Here is a 25,347-nt window from a genome sequence, read left to right as displayed (position 1 = left end):
TTGTCCACATGTAACCCATGCACTAAGTTCAAAACAACCTGCCTTATCTTGGCCACACTAACCACATCCACTGTGTCATGCTCTTTGCTTACGGTTTTGTGTCCATACTCTTTTGCCTCACCTATGCTATTGCATACTTGGGTGTGTGCAAGTTCTCATGGTGCCTTGCACTTGTTGATGGAGTCTTGGTGTGTTTCTATTGTGCTCCTACCATGCCCCCATAATCTTGGGTTACCTCAAGTAAGACTAACACCCCTCCCTAAAGAGCATGATTAGTAGGAGACATCAAGAGTGCTTCCATAAGTATAATAGATTTTCTCTAACTAAAATGATTTTTTTTTAAATACCCTATCACTAAGAGAATTCTTGGCCATCAAGAAAGCTTCCATAAGTGTAATGTATTTTTTTTTAATTATAAAAAATCTAGAAAAATACCCTATAACTTAGAAAATTCCTTTTAGGCCTCCCACAACTTTTGGAACCCATCAAAGCACCAACACGGAACACTCGTTTCAAGTCCACATGAGTATGCCATCACATACTATAGCATGCGCCCACAAGTCATGCAATGCCTGCTAGCAATATTGTGTGCACATACAGACTCTGCAACTCATGTCACTCAACCCACTTCGATCCCTTAGGTTATGTTTGATTCCCAAAAATGTTAGGAAAAGAAGAAAAATATTAAGAAAAATGGTTTTCTCATGTTTGGTTCATAAAAAAATATATAAAATAAAATTAAATATAATTAAAATTAATTTAAAATTTATATATTTTTTAATTATTTAATCTTGTTATTGTAGAAAGAAATAAGTAAAATGAGTTTGAAAAAACATATAAAAATTATTTATCAAATTTAAATCTATTTTTTTATTTTATTTTTTCCACTTTTTTTCTTTATTTTCTTTTTTTCACATTTTTCCTCAAATTTTCTAAAACCAAACATACTTTTAATATTGTCTCAATCGAGTTCCTACCAAGACTTGGTCTTTGGAAATGACAAGCCATGCATATGTTTTCCAAGCCACAGAATGTCATTGGAATTAAGAAATGCAGCCACAAATATATCTTAGGCCATGTCATTGGAATTAAGAAATGCTGCCACACCACATGGCCGTACAAACTTATTAATTATTTTCTTGACTAGATTCTCCTGAAGGCATGATTCCGGGGTTTTAATTTAGAGGAGAAGGTGCATTCCATCATACCCACCCACAACTCTTTCTCACTCCTTTTCATGCATTAAATGATATATGTAGACTTGAATTTTAATTTCTCCAAAAAGGTAGGCGCAGGTGATGTGAGATGGAGCAAATAGTGGGCATATGCAACACGACACATAGACTTAATGAATAATTAATTAAAAAATATTTTGAATGGTCTGTCCTTTTCCTGCAAAGATTTTTAAGAATCTTGGTGGTCCACATGTGTTTTAATTTCTTAAAATACTCCCTTTTAGGGTGACGGTGGAAAATTTTGTTTAGTTCTTTAGGTGCCACTCTTGATCACGCTTCTATTTTTATTTTTATTTTTATATTTTAGGAATTAAAACAACTGCTACCCTATTTGATTAAAAGGATTTGTAAAAATTCAATTTTTGAAATTTAATTTTCTATCTTTTTTTGTCTTATTTTTTACCAAAATTTCATTGTTATTTTATTGTAAAAATAACTTTTTGTTTGAAAACTTATATATAAAAACCTGAAATGATAAATGATATTTATGTTAAAAAAAATAATTTAAAAGAAAATATGAAAAATGTTAAATTCACAATTTGAGGATTATTTCATTTATTTTAACCTAAAATTTCTAATTATATATACATATTCAAGAAATCACATTTTAATTTGTCACACCAATTCAACATAAAAGTTAATCATAAAAGTGTATTTCTTTAGTATATTCATTCATTTTTTCTAATAAATTATTCTTTCACTTATAAATTGGATTAGGGAATGTTTGAATTTTAGAAAGCTTAATTCAAAAATAAAACATAAAAGGAAAAAAGGAAAAAAAATAAGAAAAAAAAATACTAAAATTTATCACTTATTTCAATAAAATATTTTGTGAGGAAAAAAAAAAATTGTAACCTAATACACTTTCTCCATGAGAAAAAGGGAGACAAAAGATCTTAAGTTCTTGTTTGATGACGGTTTTGAAAACATCTTTTTCTTTTTTAGGAAAAATAAAACACGCAACACCCTACCATCCAAACAAGAGCGCATACGGTACCAACTAAACTTAGCCTTCAAATTCTATCATTAACAAACCAAAGATTGTTTTTTAACCAGCTTTAACCTTTAAACTTCAATGATCTCGTAAACTTGTTTAGCCATAAAGAATTAAGAATGAGTGGAAGCAGTCGGGATCAGAAGACGCCTGTGGTAAATGCCATAAAACCAAGAAGCAAATACTGAGACGTCTCTTTATTATTTACTTTATAAAGTTGCTGGTATGATGTGATGCTCGCTTTCTCATCTCAACCTGTTCATTTCTATCTCTTCTTATCTCCTTGTTTGCTTTTGTAGGCTTGGGTTATACGATCAAATAAAATATTTGGTACATGATTGGCGGACCCCTTGTGACAATGACCCATTTCAATTTTCAATTAATGGCTTTGGACTCATGCCCTTAAGTGCATGGATCCTCGCCACATCCGCCATCTGTTCAATCACAACTTTTCCTTATCACTTTTGTCTTCTCCGGTTCTGTTTCGAATACGATTCCTATTTTTCTGTGTTTTTGTTTGGGTATTGAATAATGGGGTGGGGTGGGCGGAGTGACGTAACTGCTTATGTTATAAGTGAACAGCCAAGACTGTCCTTTTAAGCTCCACCAGATCCACAGCCTTTTTCAAAACACCAAGTCTGCACCACCCTCTTACATTATTTGCTTCCTTGTCTGTCTGCATCTTGTTTCCCCGGGCTCCAAACGGCGCTGGTGCAACTGCAGCATTGTTTTGGGCGGTCCGGGAGCAAATGGCGGAAGAGCAGCAGGTGCCGCTGTTGAAGAAGGTTTACTATCAGAATTGCTCAGGGTGTAGAGTGGAACAGCTTAAAGAGACCAGACGCGGTTTACCCATTAGGGAGCTTCTTTCTATATGGACTGTGGTGCTATGTACTGGTAAGTAGTATTGTTTTCTTTGATCTCAATCGTCTTTGCATTATACTATGCCTTTTTCCGGAGCTATTTGGTGGCTTGGTGTTGGAAGTTGAAAAGTAGAGATGGGTGAAGGAGTGTAAGGTTATGTGAAAATGGGTACATTCTATCAATCAAGAAAGAGCTTTCTGTGAAGCGTGAAGCTGAATTTGATGTCATCTTAATATTTTCCGGAAAAGATATTTTTGTTTTTAAGCTGTATTTCATGTACCTGGTGCAGAAAGGAGGAAAGCAGAATCATGGGCAGGTACAACTGAGTTGATTTTCTAATCGTTGATTAGAAGAGAAACTACCTCTGGGTATGCTCTTAGAAGGTGGAACAAAAGCAATCAAAAGAGGGAGGAAAATAAAAAGTTCTTTGACATGACATATTTTATGGAATGTTCTTTTTCCTTTTTCTGTTTGGTTACAACTGAGTACAGTTTCCAGTGGTTGAGTGGCTCTGCTTAAGGATGATTCGTAGGTCCAATTTACTGGATTGGGCTTAGTACCAGAATCACACAGTCGTTTGCAGCCTGGAGAGAAAATATGTGAGGCTGCCAATCTGTTAGCGTGGGAGGCACATTTAGTCTGAAGTGTTTTTATTATGATTACCAGGCCATTAATGAGATTGAAAATTCTTCTTTCTGGCCATTTGTTGATAAATAATGGTCAACTACTGCTGCCTAAGGACATAGTTGGCAAGCAAGTTGTTGATTCAGTCTATGGAGTTAGCCTCCTTTTCCTCTCTTCATGGAGAAACTCATTCAATTCAGAGATATTGACTTATCACTGGTGGCCAGATGCAAGATAAGTGGACAAAGTTTCCTCTGCCTCAGAGAGCAGAGAGAGTATGGCTTTTCATTGGAGAATTCTCCTGATTGGAGCCAGATCAAGCCCAATTATCAATTTGTACCTTTTTTCTCTGGGTCATGTGGTTATAAGAGCTCATGAAGTTATGGGCACTATCATCATATTTATGTCCAAAATCTTTAACCATTTCAAGATCATGCTAGTCTTTAATTTGGGGTTATTTTTACTTCTTATTATACATTCAAGAGTACCCATAGTCCACCACTTAAGCCAAACATTCATTCTCTAAGATCTCTTTCTGTTTTTGCCTTTTCAGCATTGCCGATATCATCTCTCTTTCCATTCCTTTATTTCATGGTGAGTTTATTTTGGAATCCATAATTGTCATCTTCCAGCTTGTTCTCAGTATAAATTAGGAAGATGATAGTTTAATTCATCATTTATTTGCTCACATTAGTCTGAAGGTGTTTAATTACACTTTAAACCAGCCAATAAAGCTAACAGTGACATGAGTCCAGTGGTCTATTTCAAGAAATCTACATCTTTGCTTTGTTTCAAGAGGTCCACAAAAAAAAAAAAAAAGAAGGACCAGGCTGTCTGAACACTAAAGAAAGCGACATATCAAAATACAAAGTCAGGGGGGGGTAAAAGGTACCGTTTGCACATGATAGTGACTAGATGCTGTAAACAGGGTTGATATAACAACTAAAAATTTTGCATTAGTAGGTATTGATTTGTGGGATTCATGCTAATGTCGAGATTTTTTCAGTAATGTAATAATGTGAAACCTCATGTCGATTTTCATCTTCGCATTAGTTAGAATTCAAGATACTGATAATGTTGAGATTTTGGATCATGCATGCTAACAGCTCCTCTTCCTCCTTTCTTTACATTAAATAAATCCTCAATTCAACATCCAACTTCTATAGCCATTTGGATTTCAGTACCTTCTTTTTTCCTGATAAAATATACCAATAAATCTGTACTGTCTATTTCTAAATAAGACTTCCTTGTTTTGTTTTTAATTCTTTCTGTCTGCAGATTAGGGACTTCCATATAGCAAAAAGAGAGGAAGACATTGGTTACTATGCTGGTTATGTGGGTGAGCCTCTTATATTTTCATAGCTTCTATGTTGAAAGTGTATATCCATGGATAATCTCATTTTAGTTCCAAATAACGTGGTCCTAATAATCCCATAATATCATGAAGGGTCTGCATTTATGCTTGGAAGAGCATTGACTTCTGTCGCCTGGGGAATGGTGGCTGATCGATATGGCCGAAAACCTGTTATAATGATAGGCACTATCGCAGTGTTAGTACCCAGAATTACCTATGAATCTCAGCTTGAATTTTTCTGCAATCAAGTATTGCTGTTCGTTCAAAAGATTTCTTCTACCTAGTTTTCTCACAACAATCTTGTTTATTTGGTTTCAGGGTTATTTTCAACACTCTTTTCGGTCTTAGTGTAAACTTCTGGATGGCCCTCTCTACAAGGTTTCTTCTTGGAAGTCTGAATGGTTTACTTGGGCCAATTAAGGTATTTGTCTCATACTGCATATGATTTTTTGAATGAATGTTTAGTTGTTCTAATGCATTTGAGATAGTGGGTTTAATGGTTTAGTTCACTGCAAATCCCCCAATGTACATTTTCAAATTTCTTCCATGATCAGGCATATGCAGCTGAAATTTTCCGTGACGAATACCAAGCTCTAGGACTGTCAACAGTGAGTTAGTCTCTTTTTTTTTTTTTTTATCAACAGTTTTTTAATTGTGTTGTGCCCCACCATTGGTTCATAATGGGGAGTATTAATTTTATTGTAGGTTAGTACAGCATGGGGCATAGGATTGATCATTGGACCAGCTTTGGGAGGTTTCCTTGCCCAGGTACTTGTTTTTCCTTTCCTCTTATGCAGAAAGAAAATGATTCCTGCAGGAATTGCAATTCAACAATGTTGAAAATTAGTAGCAGTTAGAAATAGTTACCAACAGCAACCAAAAATGAAAGTCTCAACATTTTCAAAATTAGTATTTACAGAATGAACTATTAGTGAAATGAGATGAATTATACATTTCAGAAGAGTATGAATCGTATTGTTGAAGTCTCCTCGCGTTTTTTGAAGTTTTTATTTTTTGTTTCTCAAGTACTTTTTATATTTTGCACACTTCTTTTATGTCACCATGTATGCGATTGGTTTATATCTCTGAATGATTTCTTAATTCAGCCTGCAGAAAAGTATCCGGATATATTCTCTGAAGATTCTCTATTTGGAAGGTAAGCTTGCCTCATTATAATGATGCCATTTTGCATCTCATTTCATCAATTTTCTATTATTTTTTTTGGAATTTGGAGTATTATGATGATCCAAAACATTTATCTGTGATGCAGATTTCCATACTTCTTGCCCTGCCTGTTTATATCAGTTTATGCAATGATTGTAACCGTTGCTTGTTGTTGGCTTCCGGTATGTTTCTTAAGCAGATGTTTGGTTCCTTTGTCATTTCTGTTTGGCCTTTCAGATGCATCTTATTTTCCATAAGAAAGATACTTATTCTTTATTCAGGTTGAGTCATCATTGCTTAATTTCAACCATTTGTTTTTGCCTTTTTTTATGCCACAAACAGAGCTTGATTATTAAGTAGTCTCTTTCTCACTGGTCAAGATTGATGTGAATTTTTGTAATGCAACTAGAGCATTGTTGGAATGCATCATTGAAATGATCTAGAATTTCTTTTAGAAACTTTTGGCATAAAGACTGTCTTGTGGACACTGACTGAGATTCTAAGTGTTGTCTTCATCAGAAGGGCAGGAGATAAATATGAGGCTGTGATACTAATTCAACCAGGAATTCATCACTTCTCTTTTAAGCTCATGCTCTGATTGATATACATCCAAATAACAAACAGTTCTAGGTGTCATTTCTCCGATTTTATTTCAATGTGTCTTCATGGTTTTTATTATCTATGGTATGTGACTAAAAATTATATTACTTAGCAGTTGACACTCTCCTTCTCATAAAATTTTGTAAGCACAACCACTTTCAAATCCCTTTGAATTCCTTGATGTGATAAGTTATCCTCAGCAGTTTTTGAAAAGTAGCATTTAAAGCCTTCTCCTTTTCTTCAATCTGTTCAAGGAATACTTATTTTATCCTCTTGGGCTCGGAAGCTGACCGACTGAGAACAGAAAGCTCAAAACTTTTGATTATTATAGTGTTCATATATGTAACCGCTCATCAGTGAGATGTTTCTATGATACCATGGCTTCCTATTACTGCGATTCCATGTCTAACATCTCTGGATTAATGCAGGAAACATTGCACACACACAATGAAAACAAAAAATCAAGAGAAGACTCATATGATGCTTTGGAAGCGGCCAATGGTGGGTCTAATGCAAAAGAAAAAGAACAAGAAATTGAAGGAAGTGAACCAACTTCTAATGAAAGCCTCTTTATGAATTGGCCTTTGATGTCTTCTATCATTGTCTACTGTATTTTTTCACTACATGATATGGCTTATACAGAGGTATGCCTCAAACCTAATTCTCAGTTTCTGGAATATGTTTTAATCTTACACTTGTTGAGCTGAAATCTTCTCCATTAACATATCTTGGTTGATAATTGGTGTCAGAAATAATATCTAGTTTGGATCCATTAGTCCATTCTGTATGTTATCTGGATGTGCATATAAGCATTAATGAATAAATAAAACATTCAGAGTTGTTTGCTTTTTGTGACTGACCCTTTTGGTTCATTAGAAAATGTGAAAAAGATAAGATAATTTTCTTTATTGCTATGGATATGTTATAGAACAGAGCCTGTTAGAGACAAAAGCAACCATGATGGTGGACATGTGCCTCTTCATTCTGGAAACAAAAATGTTTGAACAACTTTCGGTTAATATTTTTTCAAGAAAGAATATGCGCAACATGATGGGAATGAACCACATAATGAGGAAGCATGGCCACCATAATTTCTGCCACTACCATTGTCACTGTGACCACCTCAGACTTTTGACCGCCGCAATATAAAATTAAAAAAAAAAAGGCTCTCTTAGTTTACGTCTGATCTTTTTGATGTCAAATCTTAATCTAACTAACTATATCTGGCAACTAAATTTTCTTTTTGCAGATATTCTCATTATGGGCTGTGAGTCCTAGAATACATGGGGGTTTGAGCTATTCAACTGATGATGTTGGTGTTGTTCTTGCAATCTCAGGTATACTAGTATCTAGTTATCCACCTTTTGGTATCAAAACATGCTGGAAAAAAATTCACTCTGCTTTGCTATCACTGAGGCTTGGGAAACACATTTGTGAACTGAAATTCTTTCTTGGTCCTTTTTCTTTCCATTATGAGATATGTCTATGCTCCTTTACAATTAAATTCCATCAGGTAGACTGGAGTTTAGCTTATTTACGATGATAGGAAGATTAAGTTGGTTCTGTTTCTAGGCTGCTTAAATTTAAGAGAGAGAAGAAAAACAAGTGAAGAAAAAGAAGTGGAATGACAGTTGTTAAATTACTCTCCCCCTTCATAATATTTCTACACAGTGATGCTAAAAGTTTAAAAGTAGAATACTGCCCTTGGTGAATCAAAGGATATAAATACAGAATTGAAAGGACTTTATTAGGAACTATGATTAGAATATCCAAATAATCAATAAATAGAATGACAAGAACTGGAACCAGGTATTGGTGGTCTTACCCTTCTGCCTCTGGGTGTTTTTGCACTTCAAGTTCATTCCCTTGAGGCACTGGACCTAATTGAGATAATCAAAAATGTTTTTAACATTTTCTGGTGACAATATCCTTTGTGGTTGAATTGATGCATACACGGTTTGTTTATTGTGCTTTATTCCATGTATTTCTCTCAAAATAATCAGGATACTGAGTTACTGACTATGCATCTGATATTCAGGTTTTGGCCTTTTAGTCTCCCAACTTACTCTATATCCACTTGTGGAGAGGTTTCTTGGGCCTGTGATGATCTGTCGCATTGCTGGTGTATGCTCCCAATACCTTGTGACATTCAGTGCAATCTCTTCTTTCCAACTACTTTCATGTTCTGTATTCACTTATTTTAAAATTTTTGTAGGTCTTGTCCATACCTTTGTTGGCGAGTTACCCTTTAATAGCCATGCTTTCTGGGTCCAGCCTCTCAGTGGTGTTGAATTGTGCATCTGTGCTAAAGAATGTTCTATCTGTGAGTGAATTTACAACTTGAAGGTTCTCTTCCCTTGCTAGTAACTGGATTATAGATGTTAATTGTAAGTCTGTCTGTTAGCAGAAGTATGCATCTTGATAGATTTCAACACACATTCTTGATCCTTCTGCCTCTAAACCTTCTACTTCTTGGCCTAAAATTAGTAATTTTGATCATCAAGTCATCAAATTAAGACTGAGTAACTAGGTCTTGAAGAGTGGGGATGTGGGTTCTATAACAGATTTCTATTGACAATCCATTCTGCTGCCATGAAGTGGAATCAAAAGAAAAAAAAAAAAAAAGTAATATTACATGTTTGTATGCAAAAGGAATAGCACGGTCATCATAATGTTTTAGTACGATCTTAATTTTCGTGTTAGAATATGATGAATGCATTAATTGATCCTGATAGTAAAATTTCCAACAGCTGTTGTTTCATTATCTCTTACTAGTGAACTTCTCAATGTGGTCAGGTGTCCATTATAACTGGCATGTTCCTTCTGCAAAACAGTGCTGTGGTAATTTTCTCCTCTTGGTTTCTCCAGTTTCATTTCTAGTTTTTGCTAAAATATGTAGTGCATTGATCTAACCTAATATTGTAACAACAGGACCAACACCAGAGAGGAACTGCTAATGGCATTTCTATGACTGCAATGTCTCTTTTCAAAGCAGCTGGTCCTGCTGGAGGAGGCGCACTGTAAGTACCAATTTAATGTGTCTTAACGTACAACCACTCACAGTAGGCGTCCACAAAAATCGGACAACTAAAATGTAATGTCTGTTTGATATAAAAGATCTTATTTATGAACTAGGTTGTGAACTACAAAATCCAGAGAATGTGTTTTAAAAGCGTCTTTCACCGAAATCTTCATGGCTACTGAAAAGATACTCTGGCTGGAATATTAGGATACTGATACAATAAGAATTCCTAATATCAGACTGAAGTGAGATAGCAGATCAAGGGTTTTTTGTAGGTCTTTTAAGTGTAAAATGGAATAATTTGATTAGAAGGCATATTAAGACCTGCAAGATAGTACATACTCACATAGGTTACATAAAGGGTACTTCATTTCATACTTTGCTTAATACATTTGCATGACAAACATGGCAATTGATCTATTTTTGGACCTATGATTATTCATGATGTTGTTGGTATTTGCAGCTTTTCTTGGGCACAAAAGCGACAGGATTCTGCTTTCTTCCCAGGTATAATTCCGAATTCAGGGGAAGTGCCCTTTCAATTTCAGATTATCCATTCCTTGAAAAAAGAACCATAAAATGAATTCCAGTTGATGATGCTTCATCCATTTCCAATTCTGGTGTTGTATGCATTGAGGTTGTGAGCCTGCAGATTTACTTACATGCAGTTGGAAATTTACCTTCACAGAAATGTCCAAAGTATGATAAATGACCAAATGATACTGAACTCAGAACCCAGAACTACGAATCAACATCCTCCCCTGGCTAGTTAGAACACTGGATAACTAAAAATACCATGCTAAACTGGGTAACTTTATGGAACTATAAAGCCTGATTCCTCAAAAACTTTCTAAAAAACCATGATTTCTGTCTTAACAGTACTTCCTCCTTCATTTGCTTTCTCAAACTTGCTGTGTTTCTCATATTTATGGTCTTAAAACATAAACATGCCTTCCTCTTAGTAAGATAACAATCATAGAGGTACATTGAATGACCCCAACAAATTAATGAGGTCCAGCAACCAACAGGCTGATGGCTAATTTCTTCCTTTGAAATATCTTCACATCTAAGCTCTTCAAATGCAGGTGACCAGATGGTTTTCTTAATCCTGAATGTGGTTGAGGCAATCGGAGTGCTCATGACATTCAAACCATTTCTAGTTCAAAGGCGTCGATAGAGGAAAATCAGTCTGATTCAACTTCAGGCTGTTAGGATTATCACCTCAGTATGACTCTTTGGTAGCATTGCACCTGTCTCCATTCATTATAGGGACGATAACTGGCATCCTGTAGTAACCCTTTTGGGGGGGTATATTAGATCAACAACAATGTGCCCTGTATCTACTGCATTTTGTACACCAGTAAATTACTGCCTACCTGCATATTGTTTGACATATTTGGTTACCAATAAGCAGTTCATGAGTTAGCAAAACTCTTGTTTGATGTCTAACACCTTTTTTGTTTCACTTAATATGGGGCAGCTCTTGATGAATGTTTGTGAACATGACTTTATCATCTTCATTTAATTAGTTACATTATGTATAGTCTTAATTGAAATCTAAAATCCTGAAACCTATCTTTCATGTTCTTTCTAACTGAATATTTGCTAGAAGAAAATTTCAAAAAGAAACCATCAACTAAATATCGGTAATCGACACTAACTACAAGATATTTACCACTCATTGTTTGATTAACTTTTTTCTAATTCTATAAGTATTTGATTAGGTAACAACTAATAATTATGTTTGGTGATTGAATGAGAAGAGAGTTAAGCAAATCAAAGCAAGCCCCTGTTATTTGAAATATTTTTAAAGATTTTTTATTTTGATGTATCTACTTGATCTTTGGCAAGTTCAAAATATTATCTCAACTTCTACTTTGGAAGCCAGATTTCATATATGCATAATGGAAGTTTTGGAAGATTAATGTTATTGTACTGGTACAACTAGCTAGATTAAGGTAGTAATTTTATTCCAAAAGCCCTTGATCCAAACTACTTCTAAAGGGACTTATTAGTTTTTAGAGCAATATTGAAAACTCAAGGAAGTGAAGTAGATCAAGATAAATATATAGTTTTGGATTTGATTAAATGAATAAATTTAATAATTGAATTTAACATAAAAAGAAGTTTCCAAAGTTTAAGGAAGTTTAAACTTTTGTTTACTTAGCAGTTCCTACTTTTCAACTATTCTATGTTACTTATACTATGTTTGGTTCCTAAAAAATTTGAGGGAAACTATGAAGGAAAGATGATTGGAGCCAAAATATGTGCTTCCATAGCATATATATATAATATGATTTATGCAATATAAAAAGCTCAAATCATCCAACTTAACTCAAATTGATGTTAAGACCCTAATTATGGATCTAACTACTATTTTGAGCCTAATTTTAGATTTAAGGGATGAAAAAAAAAAGTGATAAGTGCAGAAGTCATTATCAACCAAGGAAGTAGAAGGGGTTAAACATGCATAATTGAGAGATCCGAGACTTGTGAACCATGAAGAGTCCAAGCAAGGGTGTGATAAGCAACTTGAATACTAGTAATGAATATTATGAAGTGAGATAGGGGGCAAACAACCATAATGGAGGAGGTTCGAATAAAATGCAATCAAGTTCACATGGGAATTTAGAACTCAAAATTTGGTAACAACACAACTCTTGACTTTGAGATAAAATTTAGAGCACTTCTTGAGATCAAACTAATATAAGTGTAGAATACTTAAATTACCTTTCAAATAAAAATTAGACTTTGCACAACTTAACAAAAAGCTGTTGGAAACTTATGAAAATTTGATGCAAAAAGTGCTAGATGTGTGCTTATAGGCTATTCACTCAAGCTAAAGTCTATGGAGTTTTCCTTAATGAAGGAAGAACAAGCTTCAAGAACAATGACTAAATCTTTAAATGTAATGATAAATGATGTTTTTAGGAGATAGTCTTTGTTATGAATTAGGATAAATTCCAATTTCCATCAAAATCTGGAATAAGTCTTAACCATATTATCTTAACTAAGGGTAATAAGTAGATAGAGCTAAAATCTAGCTTGGTAGATTGAGGAATCCGGTTTGGTAGAATTGCTCCTTATATCTAACTTCTAGCAGTGCATTTGGCTAGATGGACCACTAAATTTCGCTAGCCAACTTCAATCTTTGAAGATACTCCCTAATTTGCTTCAACTCAACTGTCCATATGATTTGTTCTCAAGATTCCTAGCTCATGATTTGTTCTCAAGATTACTAGCTCATTGATGATATAAATAGCATTTTCATCTCGTTAAGAGGAGCTTTTGGTAGTCTTTTGTATTTCTATTCTATTTTAGGGTTTTTACCTTCTGTATCTTTTTCTTGTAGAAACTCTAAGGTTATATTTGTTTTCAAAAAATTTGAGGGAAACTGCAAAGGAAAGAAAATATAAAAGAAAAATAGAAAGAAAGAAAAAATGAAAAACTAAAAAAAAATAAAGTTCAATAAATTATTTTTATTTGTTACTTCAAGCTCATTTTATTTATTTTAACTCATCAATATAAAGATTAGAAAATTTTAAAATGTATAAGTTTTTAACTAATTTTAATTATATTTAATTTTCTTTAATATTTTTTATAGGACCACCAAATACGAGAAAATCATTTTCTATAGTATTATTTTTTATTTCCTAAGTATTTTACAGAAATCAAATATACCCTAAAGTCATGTTTGATTGATTGGATATAGCATGTGATACGATAAGAGAAGAAATATTATATCTTATTTTATATTTGGTTGGTAATGGAATAAGATAAGTTATCCTATCATTTATCACATATTCAATTAAACATAGGATAAGATAAAATAGTAGATGATATATTTCACCTTCTTTTTTATATTCATTCTATATAGGATATGTTAATCTTATGCTAAGATATAAGATATGCATATCTTATGTATCTTAATTTATTTATTTATTTTTTTATCAATTATATTTTTTATATTACTTATTTTTCAAAATAAAAACTTTTATTATAAAATTAAATTTGTGATTAAAAAAGAAAAAATAAAAATATATTATAAAATAATATTAATATATGTATTATTTAATATATATATATATATATATATATATATATATATTCATGTATGTAAATATGTACGCATGTATATTATTTCTATGTATTGAATAACACAATATAAAATATTTTTATTTATAAAGTTTAAATATTTTAAAAATGAATATGAAGGCATGTTTGAATGAATTCATATATATACATATTTCATGTACGTGTGTATGGTAATAATGGAGAATGAACGTCCATCAATTGGTATGTTCCATTTTCACCAAAAACAATCTTTAAAAACAAAAACAAAAGATCCAGGGGAAACAACAGAGAATCTGAGCCAATAAAAATAATAAAAAAAAGGGACAATTGTGTTTTGGGCCCAACTGGGTCCAAAAATTAACATTTGGTCCATATAACTTACATAATTAATAGAAATGATATAAGATGTTAAGAGACCAATATACCCTTCAAATTTTTATATATTACCTTTTAAGAATATAAAATCATGATGGACTAAAATACCCAATGACCTTTCATATAAACTTTTTTAAAATTTGGATTTTAACAATTTTCACACCACTACTCACGCGGCCATAATAATTCTATTTTAACAATTTGGATTTTTCATTGTTTCCATTTTTTTTATAAATAATAAAAAATCAGCATTATTTTCTATTTTAAATTATAAATAAAGAAAAATTATGTTCAAAAACTATTTTAAAAAATACTTTCTAAAAAAATGGTAATATGATTTATATTTTTTATATTTTCTTTTTGAAAAAACATTTAATTAAAAAATGAAAACTATGTTTAAAAATAAAAATTGAAAACCTTGTTTAGTACTACTTTTTATATGAAAATAATAAAAAAGAATTAAATTTTATTAATTGATTATCCAATTTTTTTCCATTATTTCTTTTAATAATAATAAAAATATAGTATGTTTACAATTAAACAAAGAAATTGGTCAATTATGTGTTTTTTGTGTGACTATCTTTTACATGAAAAATAATTAAATAACTAAATTATATATATTTATTACTATTTTTAATTTTATTTTCTTTATTTATTTTTTGTCTAATAGAAAATTTTAATATATCCATAATTAACAAAGTAATAGATTAATTGTGCACATTTTGATATATTAAAATAAATTACTTTCTAATTTAAATAAATAAAATGAAATAAGTAAATAAATTTGGGATTGTTTCTATTTTTTAACATATCTTATATTAATATTTTTTATGGTTAAATAAAATTTTTATTATTTTTTTCTTTAATTCCAAAAATAAAATGAAATAAATAAATAATTTTGGTATTTTCTAACTGATCTTATATTCATATTTCTTATGGTTAAATAAATTTTTTATTCTTTTTTCTTTATTTCCAAAAATAAAAGGAAATAAATAAATAAACTTGGCTTAAATAATAGTTTTTAAGTAATTTCTTTGTCTTATTTTTAATTACATTTTGCATTCATATATTCATATTTATTATGGAATTTGAGTTACTGTACAAGGTATTTACACTAAGTGTACATGATAAATATACTAACTGTACAAGGGTGTACAAGGCTATTATTTGTGAAGGATTTTAAGTGATTCTGAAAAACTTGTTTGTTTATTTCCCCTAACCGAGGATAGATGACATTCCTTACACACATTGGTTAATCATACATTCATCTCATGCACTTTATCTAACTTGTATATGGTTATTTGAATAGGTACCTCACTTATGATGATTGTAAAACAAAATTCTACAACAATTTTTCTTCTTTTTTAAAACAAAACCAATACAAACATGGTTAACCGACTTATTGTCAAATATTCATGAGATGATGTATGAAATTTGAGTTATTGTACAAGGGTATTACACTAACTATATAAGACAAATTTACTAATTGTACAAGGGTGTACAAGACTACTTTTTGTTAAGGATTTCAAGTGATTTTGAAAAACTTTCCCATTTTTTTCACTCAAGGATTTTTCCGCACTCAAATTCTCTCACTCAAGAATTGTTTTGAATTTTATTTTTAAATTTCATCATCAAAAATTTGTAATTGCATATTTTGTTTTTATAGTTTTAGCAATGTTCTTTCTTTCTACTTTTTTTTTTTTTTTTTTTTTTTTTTGTGAAATTTTATCCAAATGAATCTATATTTAAAATTATAATCATATTTATCAAATTTTTCTACTAAAATTATCTTTAATTCTTTTAATATATTTATACTCATTTATTTAAAAAATGAAAAACTAATTTTTTTTTGTAAACATGTTTTATTACCTTTCAAGTAAAAAATTAGAAAAGTTTGAAAGTCAATAAAAAAAATTAAATATCACTTTCAATCATTTTTAGATAAAATTTTATATAATATATTTTATTTGAAATTTAATTTCTAAAGTTTCACTAAAAAATTGTATTGACAATTTTCTTGTTGTGAGTCAAAATACTTTGCATTAGTCTATCTATATAAGAAACTTTATTAACATAATATTAGAACTTCATATCTTAGTTATTTTTTTCAATAAATTTATCTTTTAAAAACTTAAAAAAACATTAAAAATTAAAAAGCTAAAAGGACATATATATATATATATATATATATATATATATATATATATAATAAGAGTGAAGTGATAGTCAATTTTTAAATTTTTTAAAATATGATTAATGTAGAAAATATAAAAAATAATTAAAAATAAGAGAAAAGTATAAATGAAAGGGTAATATAAATTTAAAATAAAAAATAAAAAATTAAACTAAAAGATAAACACAAAAAGATAAAAAATATTTGGATGAAAAATCCCAAAATTTTTATCCTTGCTTATAATAAGAGTAAAAATATTCAATATCTTTAAAAATGAAAAAAAAATATTATTGCTTTTTATTTGACATAAAATAGAAATATAGATTGGAAGGAAAAAAAAAAGTTAGAAATGAGGAATACTTAATAGGGAATAGAAAAGGAAAAAAAAAACACAAAAAAATTGAAATTCACACTCACAATGTGTCTATATAAGGGTTAAGGGTATTTTAAGGATTATTGAAGGACAATATCCTTCTTCTTAATTTTCAAACTTTCTTTGGGTGTTGGGCTTAATTATGTAAGATATATGGACTAGATCTTAATTTTTGGGCCTAGCTAGGCCCAAAACACAATTCTCCCTAAAAAAAAAAGGGTATTGAAGGTGCTGTTGCAGGCCTCCTTACAGGCATTTCAGACGTCGTTCAAGGGCCATTCGATGCCGGTGAGGGGCGCCATTTTAGATGCGCTTCAGGCGACATACTTGGCACTGTTCAGACGTCATTCAAGACGCGTTTCAGGCGTCGTCCAGGCGTGTTTCAGGTGTCATTCAAGCGTCGTTTGCAGTGTCATTATCAGGCGTCGTTTAGGCGTCATTTAAGGCGTGCCTCAGCCACCATTCCAGCGCCGTTGGAGGTGCCATTTGCAGCGCCGTTCAGGCGCCATTGGAAGCACCATTTTTTTGGGGTTGCAAGTCGTCGTTGGTGCGCCACTAGTGCAACGTTGGTGCGCCACTGGTGCGCCGCTGTAGGGGTTCCCAACGAAGTAGCCATGGGTCACAGATGCATCCCATTTTATGGCATAGTTTAATAATATATACATATATATGGAAAACACAAACCTTATTAGTTGGCTAGTATGATTGGTTCTAAAGATCAATGCCAACACTTCTCTTGTGCAAATATAAAAATTTGCATTGATATTTTGGAATACATGTGATTTGTCACTAGCACAAGGTTGAGAGCTCTGTGCTCAACCAACCGAGCTACAAGACCATTATGCTTGTTGATGATTCTGTACCATAAAAAATTATGATTCTAATGAATTTATGTATTCTTTTTGGGAATTTATTATTTCTTGTTACGTTTGTGTTTAATATTTTAAAATAAATAAATTATGTATATCGGTTGCCAAAGTAACTTATATTATATAATTTGTTTATTTTATAATATCTAAACATGTTATTATTAGTATTTAAAATAATCGACCCAAAGGAAGATTATTTTAATATAATAATAAATAAAGTAGTCATAAATATGTGACATATAAAGTTTATCTTGCATTCGATATGTTAGTCCAAAGACAGGCATATTGTTTTCGGTTTTATTGTCAATATTTATGAATTAATTTTGTATAAGGATATCAATTACAAGTTAATATTTATTGTCCAAAGACAGAATATTAATGTTTGTGCCATGTATCTTGTATGATGTTATTTTTCATGTATGTATGATGTTTATGTGACTGATTGTGAGCTTTATTATTATGAATTCAACATCTTCTATATCTGCAAATGTCAATAACATTCCTATGCTTAATGGCACAAACTTCAAGAAATGGAAGGAGCACGTTATAATTATACTCGGGTGCATGGATTTAGACCATGCATTAAGAGAGGATCGCCCTCCAAATCTTACTAGTGTCAGCACTGTTGAGCAAAGGTCTACTATGGAAAAATGGGAGTGATCTAATCGCATGACTCTAATGATAATGAAGCACTCAATTCCAAAAGCTATAAGGGGTGCAATACTTGAGGAAACCCGAGCCAAGGCATTCTTAGACCAGATCATAGTTTTAAAAGGCTCAAGGCGCACCAAGGCACAAAGTAGTCCTAGAGCCTGAGGCGCAAGGCGCATCTAAGGCGTGGGCTTTAGTGAAATGAGGCGCACCCTAATTTACATATATATTTTTATATAATATAATCAAATTTAACAATCATTTATTTGTCCTAAACACATAAATCATCAAATATCATCCAAAACTTCAATTTAATAAACAAAAAACATAAAAATAAAGAACTCCAAGCATAAAAACAAATCCAAATCCATATTGCTAATTGCCTAATACATATCCAAATCCAAAGTTTCCAAACCTAAAGGTCCAAAACATAAAATTTGTCCACAATTCAAAAACGTCATTAAAAAACACTTAAATCACAAATTTGTCCACAACAAGCAATCATCACTCCTCCTCTAAATCAACAAAATCATCATCATCATCATCATTTCCATCACCACATTTGTAGCCTTCCCCATCTTCTTCATATGCTGAATCAACCATGTCTCTATCTTCATCTTCATCTATTAGTGAATGAGAAGGCAAAGTTCTAGAACTTGAAGCTATCCCCCTTGTTGGTGGTATTATGCTTGAGCTTGCTCTAACTCTAGCTCTAGTATCAAACCTAGCCTCCTCAGCTCCAGCAGCTCTAGCAACATCAACCCATGTCAAATTGTCATCATCAAATACAAAATCATCTTGTGCACCTTGATTCATGCCCAATTGGTGTCTCAGCTGATTTTTGTCCAGATGGTGCTCCTTGATGGAGGGAGTAATCAACAAAATTTATAACCTATTACACCATGAACTAGGGTAGCAAAGAAAAAGCTACTATAGCATAGTGGCTTTAGGATCGTTCACTGGGAAGGATTTTCAAACTGAAAATGATACCAATTCAAAGCAAATTGGTGCTGTTTCATTTCAAGGTTAGCTTAAGAAATAAAACACAAACTTTGGTTGAAAAAGGTTTAGACTTAGACTAACGACACAGCAAGTAATGGAAATTACTTATGAAGAAAAACATTCCTTAGAGATTTAGGTTCACACGGGAGGTTCCTCGTGCAAAAGCATAGCTCCGGTCAGTTGGTTCATTTCCTCGCATTAGAGAATTAACATAAAGTCAATTCTCTAACCGGCTGTACAAATGCATCCCTTAATTGGATTTCAGCTCTAAATCTCTCTCACTGATGCAACTTGCAATGGTTCGAGCCTCTCACTTAGCCTTTACCATTCAAGGTGATCTTTAACCTTGGACCTCCTTTCTCAAGCTCGCAAGAGATAACTAATGGATGTCTCCTTAGAGTCTAAAAGCTTACCAAGTGTTGGCAATTCTAGAAAATCCTACATTCAAGTCACCTCCCAGAGGCTCGCAAGGGGTAAACTAGTGCATCTCCATGGATAGAGATCACTTGCTTTACCAAGTGTTGGCCCAGGTGACTTCAAGGTGTTTTAAGTTAACTAAAAACATAGAAACCATTTAGGGGGCACACTTTCTCTTCATTCATAGCTGAAACCACAAAGCTTCTGATTCTTGCACTTGGAACCTTTCCCGGCAACCTTAGCTCCAAGGAACTAAAAGTTTAGTTACTCATTCTCTGGGGATACTTCCTCAGAGAGTGCATAACTTAGCAAATAAAAAATACAATCAAAGTGAGAAGGTAAGGCAGAGCTCAAGCTCTATATTTTACTTTCTTTGAAACTTTTACAAAAGGTTCATCCCCCCGAGAACAGGCTCTCCGGGCTCTATTTATATCAAAATTACATTAATAGCTATTACATGGATATTTTAGCCTTTTTCCTATCTTAAAAGCTAAGGAATCCTATAATTGGTGGGATACAAGGAGAATTTGGGGATTTAGACAACAAAAATCTGAAGAAAAATATCTTCAAGTGTCGGTTACAAATATCGGGAAACACTAAGGACCATTTCGCAGGTGAAAACGAGGTCTGCGAGATTTCGCAGACGCACAAAAAGGGCTGCGAAATTACTTCGCAGCAAACAGCTGATTTCGCACCGCTGCGAAGTGGTCTTTCATCTTGCAGTGTTTGGCTTCCATAGCGTTGTGAAACTTCAGGAGGAATTCCATAGCACTGTGCAAAAAGGCTGCGAAATCATTCCGCAACAAAAGGGTGATTTCGCAGCACTGTGCAAAAGTCTTCCTTTAGCTTGGAGTGATCGGCTTCCAATGGCTGTAACTCCTTCATTTCAACTCCGAATTGCGCACCATTTGAATTGGATTGTTGACTTCCCAAGCTTTAAAATGACATATAGCATGCATAAATTGGACTTCAGGAAGTGCTCCAAAAGTGGCTGACATGACTGTCATCAAGAATGTTTCATGGCAGATTTCTCTTTGCTTCCCCTCCTTGCATTTCGGATTTGCTTATGGCAAAGGACTTCAAAGCTTTGGTTCTTCATGCTTCTGCTCTTTCCATTGCTTTGCCAAGGATTCCAAATAACTCTCCTCAATCTCATATTGCTTTGGTGATCAAAAAGCTATCAAAACACCAAAACTTAACACAATTTGATTAGAATTGATTGCAAGGGTCCTTAACATGTTAATTGGGTTAAAAGGCAATAACTACTACTCAAAAGTGTTTAAAAGGATTAATTACAAGCTATCAAATAACACTTTTTGAGTAGTAATCACTCCCCCCAACTGACATATTGCTAGTCCCTTAGCAATGAAGGAGAGAAAAATAAAAATAAACAATACTATAATTTACAACATCATGCTAATTACTTCAAAAAATATTTAAGTGGCATGATTGATCAAACTCTCACATGGAACATTAAAGAAATTAAACTCAAACTTCAATAGAAGTTATCAAAAACTTTGCTAAATACCATTGATCAAGGGAATGCATTATGCAAATTGAAGTTTTAAAATCATTTTCACTTCCAAAGAACCAAACTTTATTCTTCCACAAAAATCTAAGTGTAAGATGATAGATTCCGAATATAGTATGCTAAACTAATCTCTGCCCCCAACCTATCTCTTTTCAACACTTAGCAAACTGACCAAATTCAATAGGCAGAGAACACACTTTTTTTTTTTTAGAAGGTACAAGGCTTAAGGGGCATTCTTTTCTGTTTTGTCTATGTAACGGGGGTTCATCGATGACTCCCAACCAATTAAGGTTTAGGGCATCAAGCTTTAAGGATCTTTCAACCACTAACTCCTCGGATTTTACCCCGGACTTTTACCCATGCACCTACCATATGCTAACTCCACCTATCCACCATTGTAACGAGCATTGAGGCCGGTGACTCCTAACCAATGAAGGCTTAGGGCACCATGTTTTAAAGATTTTCACCATATACCCTTAAGACCTTGCTCGGGTTTCAAGGCAAGCAAACATTTTGCTTTCTTTCTCTTTTTTTTTTCAAAGGCTCATTGGCCTTTCATAAGGTGTCTCAATATTATTAAAATGAGGTCAAAGGTACCAAATCCCAAAATTTTCTAAGTCAAGGGGGAAATAGTTTTTCATCTTATAATCGGAATCTATTGTGCACAGTGTGTGAATAGTTTAAAGTGGAAGGACTAAACTTGATTTCAATAGAAGTTTCAACAATTGAACCACTTTAGCAAGCATAATCCAAACTCTAAGTTAGATGAAAAGCAAAAGTTCAGTTTCTCCTATTTTAATTTGAAAATTTTTCCTCATAATCCATGAAGATTATAGTATAAAGCAAAAAACTACAACTAGTTTACTAGACACGACTGAATTATCAAAATAACTTAGCATACTTCCTTTAACTTAGCAAACTTCCTTCCTCATTTCCCCCCCCCCAACCGAGCTGAGCATTGTCCTCAATGTGATATGGGTGATTGAAATTATAGGGAGGAAGTGGTGCCTCCTGAGTGATATCAATTTCGAATACTGATTGGAGAAACCACATGTTTCAAAAAGAATAAAAGGTGTGAGCAAAGGAAATAAGAATAAATTAATGCTAAGAGTTAACAAAAAAGCTAGATTTGTATTACTTTAATCATTTGAGTACAATCAGAAAGAAAGTAATCCAAGTAATCCCCATATATGATATCAAAATGAGGGGATTTCATAACATACTAACGAAAACAAAATACATAAAAGAAATATATAGTAGATATATATATGATCAAATAGGAGGATGATGCTGGAGCTGATGGCTTAGGCAGATGGCTCTGCCTCTTCAGTACTGACTCATGAGGGGCCTGAGGCTCTGTGGCCTGTGAGTGTGGCACTGCAGTGGTGGGAGTGAGATGCTCAGCAGCTGCTGGGAGACCGAGATGATGCTGGAGTTGCCTCAAGATGGCAGTGTGCTGAGCCTGAGTGGTCAACATCTGCTCCTGGCGAGCTCGCATAGCTGCCATCTCCTGAGCAAGGCTGCTATGAGATGCGGTCAAGGTCTGCAATGCATGGCATAAATCTCTATACTCAGAAATGGAAATGGCCATCCTTGGCTCAGCTGAAGTAGAGGGCTGTGATGAGGCTGGAGTAATTGGAGGGGCTCTGGCTATGGTAGGAGAAGCAATAGGTATACCCTCAGGTATATGACGTGGAGATGCTCTCATTGCAGCTGGTATCTGAGCTGGCTGTGGAAGCTCTGGCTGCTCCATTCTATACGCTGTCATATTGGTCCACTTGTCGAAAGTAAACAACTCTCGACATATACGCTTGCGCTCCAGCTGAGGATCTGATGGATATCCTAGATGCTCAAGAATCTGACATAGCAGCCGCGGAAAGAGAAGTGGAATGGCATCAGCTCGCGGCAACTTCTTCTTATGCACCTTCTCTTCAAAGTAGAGAAGGGCAGCCATAATCAGGTGGTGAGGGCCAAAAAAATATCCCTCCGAAATCCTGAACAGGGCCTCCAACAGAACTCCTCTCCTCTGAGTCCAGTGCTGTAGTGGATAAATATTATGACGCAAGAGTGCATCAATGAGAAACATCCTTGGAGGAAGTTCCCCCCTCAATAGATGTGGATTTGTAGAGGCTCCTCTGGACAAGATATGCACCATTTCCAGCTGAGAAGGATTAGCCCATGCTCGAAAATTCTCAAAATGGCTTGGCTCGTATGGTATATGCAGGGCCTCTGCTATATGGCGAGCTCCTAGAATGCCATGCCGTCCATCAATAGTAAAATGGATTAAAGTAGGATCTCTGACCTGCTGAGTAGTCATGAACTGATAAAAATCCATGGCTACTCTGGGATAGAAGAAGTCTCGTGGGGTCAGCAGCTGCTCCATGCGATATCTGCGCAGCAATTGGAATGACCCTTCAAGCTCCGGCCGCAATTGGAAGGCGGCTGTGTCAAAGCACAACTCAGAGTGAAATGGCCGAGCTCGGCAGTCCAAATTGCCTTCAATTGGTGGTTGAGTGAGCATCGGACGCCTGAGTATCACTTCAGGAGCTATCCCAAACGGAATTTGGGGCTCAGAATGTGGCGGCTGGCTTGCTTTAGGTTTCGCCGGCGGTGCCGGAGATGGCACCGGAGAGGGCTCTGGAGAGGGAACAGGGGACTGCCCTGTCAAGTCGATGGGCTCTGAGCTTTCGACTCTAGCTCTTTTTTGCAGGGGACGACCCCCTGACTTGGTGAGATAACGTCTCGCCGAAGGTTGCTGTACTACGGGCTTGGCTGGACGTTTTTGTGGTGCGGGCTTCGCCGAAGGTGAAGCGGCTTCTGGCCTCGGAGGCTCAGAAGTAGAAGCTTGAACAAGTGCCTCGCGCGGCGTTCGCTTTCGGGCGAAAGGAGAGGAAGATTTGGCTCCTCTGGTTCGCGCCATTTCGATTTGACGAAGTTTGGCCGGAAATGATGACCGGAAGGGATGACCGGAGGTGCGTGCGTCGTCGGGCTTTGGAAAGGAGGTGAACGGACGGTTGCTGTGACTTTTCCCCTTTCTGAAACGCTTTCGCAGCTCAAATGACAGGTATTTATAAAAAATAACGGAATATTAAAGGTCATCTTGGGTTTCGCAGAAGAAGGCCGATTCCGCAGCAAAAATTGGGGTTTTGCAAGAGAAAACCACTTTCGCAGCTCACTTCGCAGCTACGAAATTGAAGTCATTTTACCGCGGAATGGCACTCGTGTGCCAATAATCGGTTTCGTAGCTGCAAAACACCCCGTGGAATGGAGTTATTGCTGCGGAATTGGAGTTTTTCACGTCTTAGAGCTTCGCAGCCGCTTTCGCAGCTGCGAAATGGGGGCTCTTATGCTGCGGAGTGGCACTCGTGTGCCAAAATCGCCTTTGCAGCTGCGAAAATTTTGGCAGAGGATTCAAAAGTGTTGCAAAATGATTTCGCAACAAATGGTCGTTTTCACAGAAAATTCCTCTTTGGCTGCGAGATCTCGCAGAGCTCTTTTTCTGTTCTATTTTTGCTCTGTTTTCACTCTATTTTCACTCCAAATTCTCTCCGATTTCTTCCTTTCAATTTCTTTACATTTCCCCCCCCCCCCCTGAGATCATTCAAAAAGATAAAATTACATATAAATACACAATTTAAGATAAAAAATTAAGATCAAAAGTATGGATAAAACTTTAAAATTTACAAAATTTACAAAAATTTTGGACTTTGGTGAAACCAAGTCCATCAAACCCTTATTTGCTTAGGCTTTTTATGGCTCAATGAGGTTGATTTCCTCCTTTTCTGGTTTGAACGACTCCATAAATGGCTTGAGACGATATCCATTTACTCTAAAGGTGTCTTTGCCATTGGAATTCAATAATTCCACTACCCCATTGATATGTACTTGATGAATAATGAAAGGACCTATCCATCTTGACTTGAGCTTTCCAGGGAAGATATGGAGTCTTGTGTCATAGAGTAGAACTCTTTGTCATTTCCGAAATTTCTTGTTGGAAATTAGTTGATCATGCCACTTCTTCATCCTCT

General features: G+C 34.2%; 1 protein-coding gene across 1 annotated transcript; it reads left to right on the top strand.

Annotated features, from left to right (window-relative positions):
- Window positions 1-2,843: 2,843 nt before the first annotated feature.
- Window positions 2,844-11,345, top strand: LOC117929067 (protein ZINC INDUCED FACILITATOR-LIKE 1-like). Its single transcript, XM_034849258.1, has 17 exons — window positions 2,844-3,123; window positions 4,268-4,308; window positions 4,993-5,053; window positions 5,162-5,264; window positions 5,387-5,489; window positions 5,623-5,676; window positions 5,774-5,836; window positions 6,175-6,224; window positions 6,339-6,414; window positions 7,261-7,476; window positions 8,082-8,169; window positions 8,871-8,956; window positions 9,048-9,155; window positions 9,629-9,673; window positions 9,764-9,852; window positions 10,318-10,361; window positions 10,940-11,345. The coding sequence occupies exons 1-17, from the start codon at window positions 2,979-2,981 to the stop codon at window positions 11,029-11,031; spliced, it is 1,464 nt and encodes a 487-aa protein (XP_034705149.1). The 5' UTR covers window positions 2,844-2,978; the 3' UTR covers window positions 11,032-11,345.
- The last annotated feature ends 14,002 nt before the right edge of the window (window positions 11,346-25,347 follow it).

Source organism: Vitis riparia, chromosome 13, assembly GCF_004353265.1.
Source record: "Vitis riparia cultivar Riparia Gloire de Montpellier isolate 1030 chromosome 13, EGFV_Vit.rip_1.0, whole genome shotgun sequence".
Taxonomy (NCBI): domain Eukaryota; kingdom Viridiplantae; phylum Streptophyta; class Magnoliopsida; order Vitales; family Vitaceae; genus Vitis; species Vitis riparia.
Note: the sequence above shows the minus strand (reverse complement) of the source record. Positions and strands in the feature narration are given on the sequence as shown.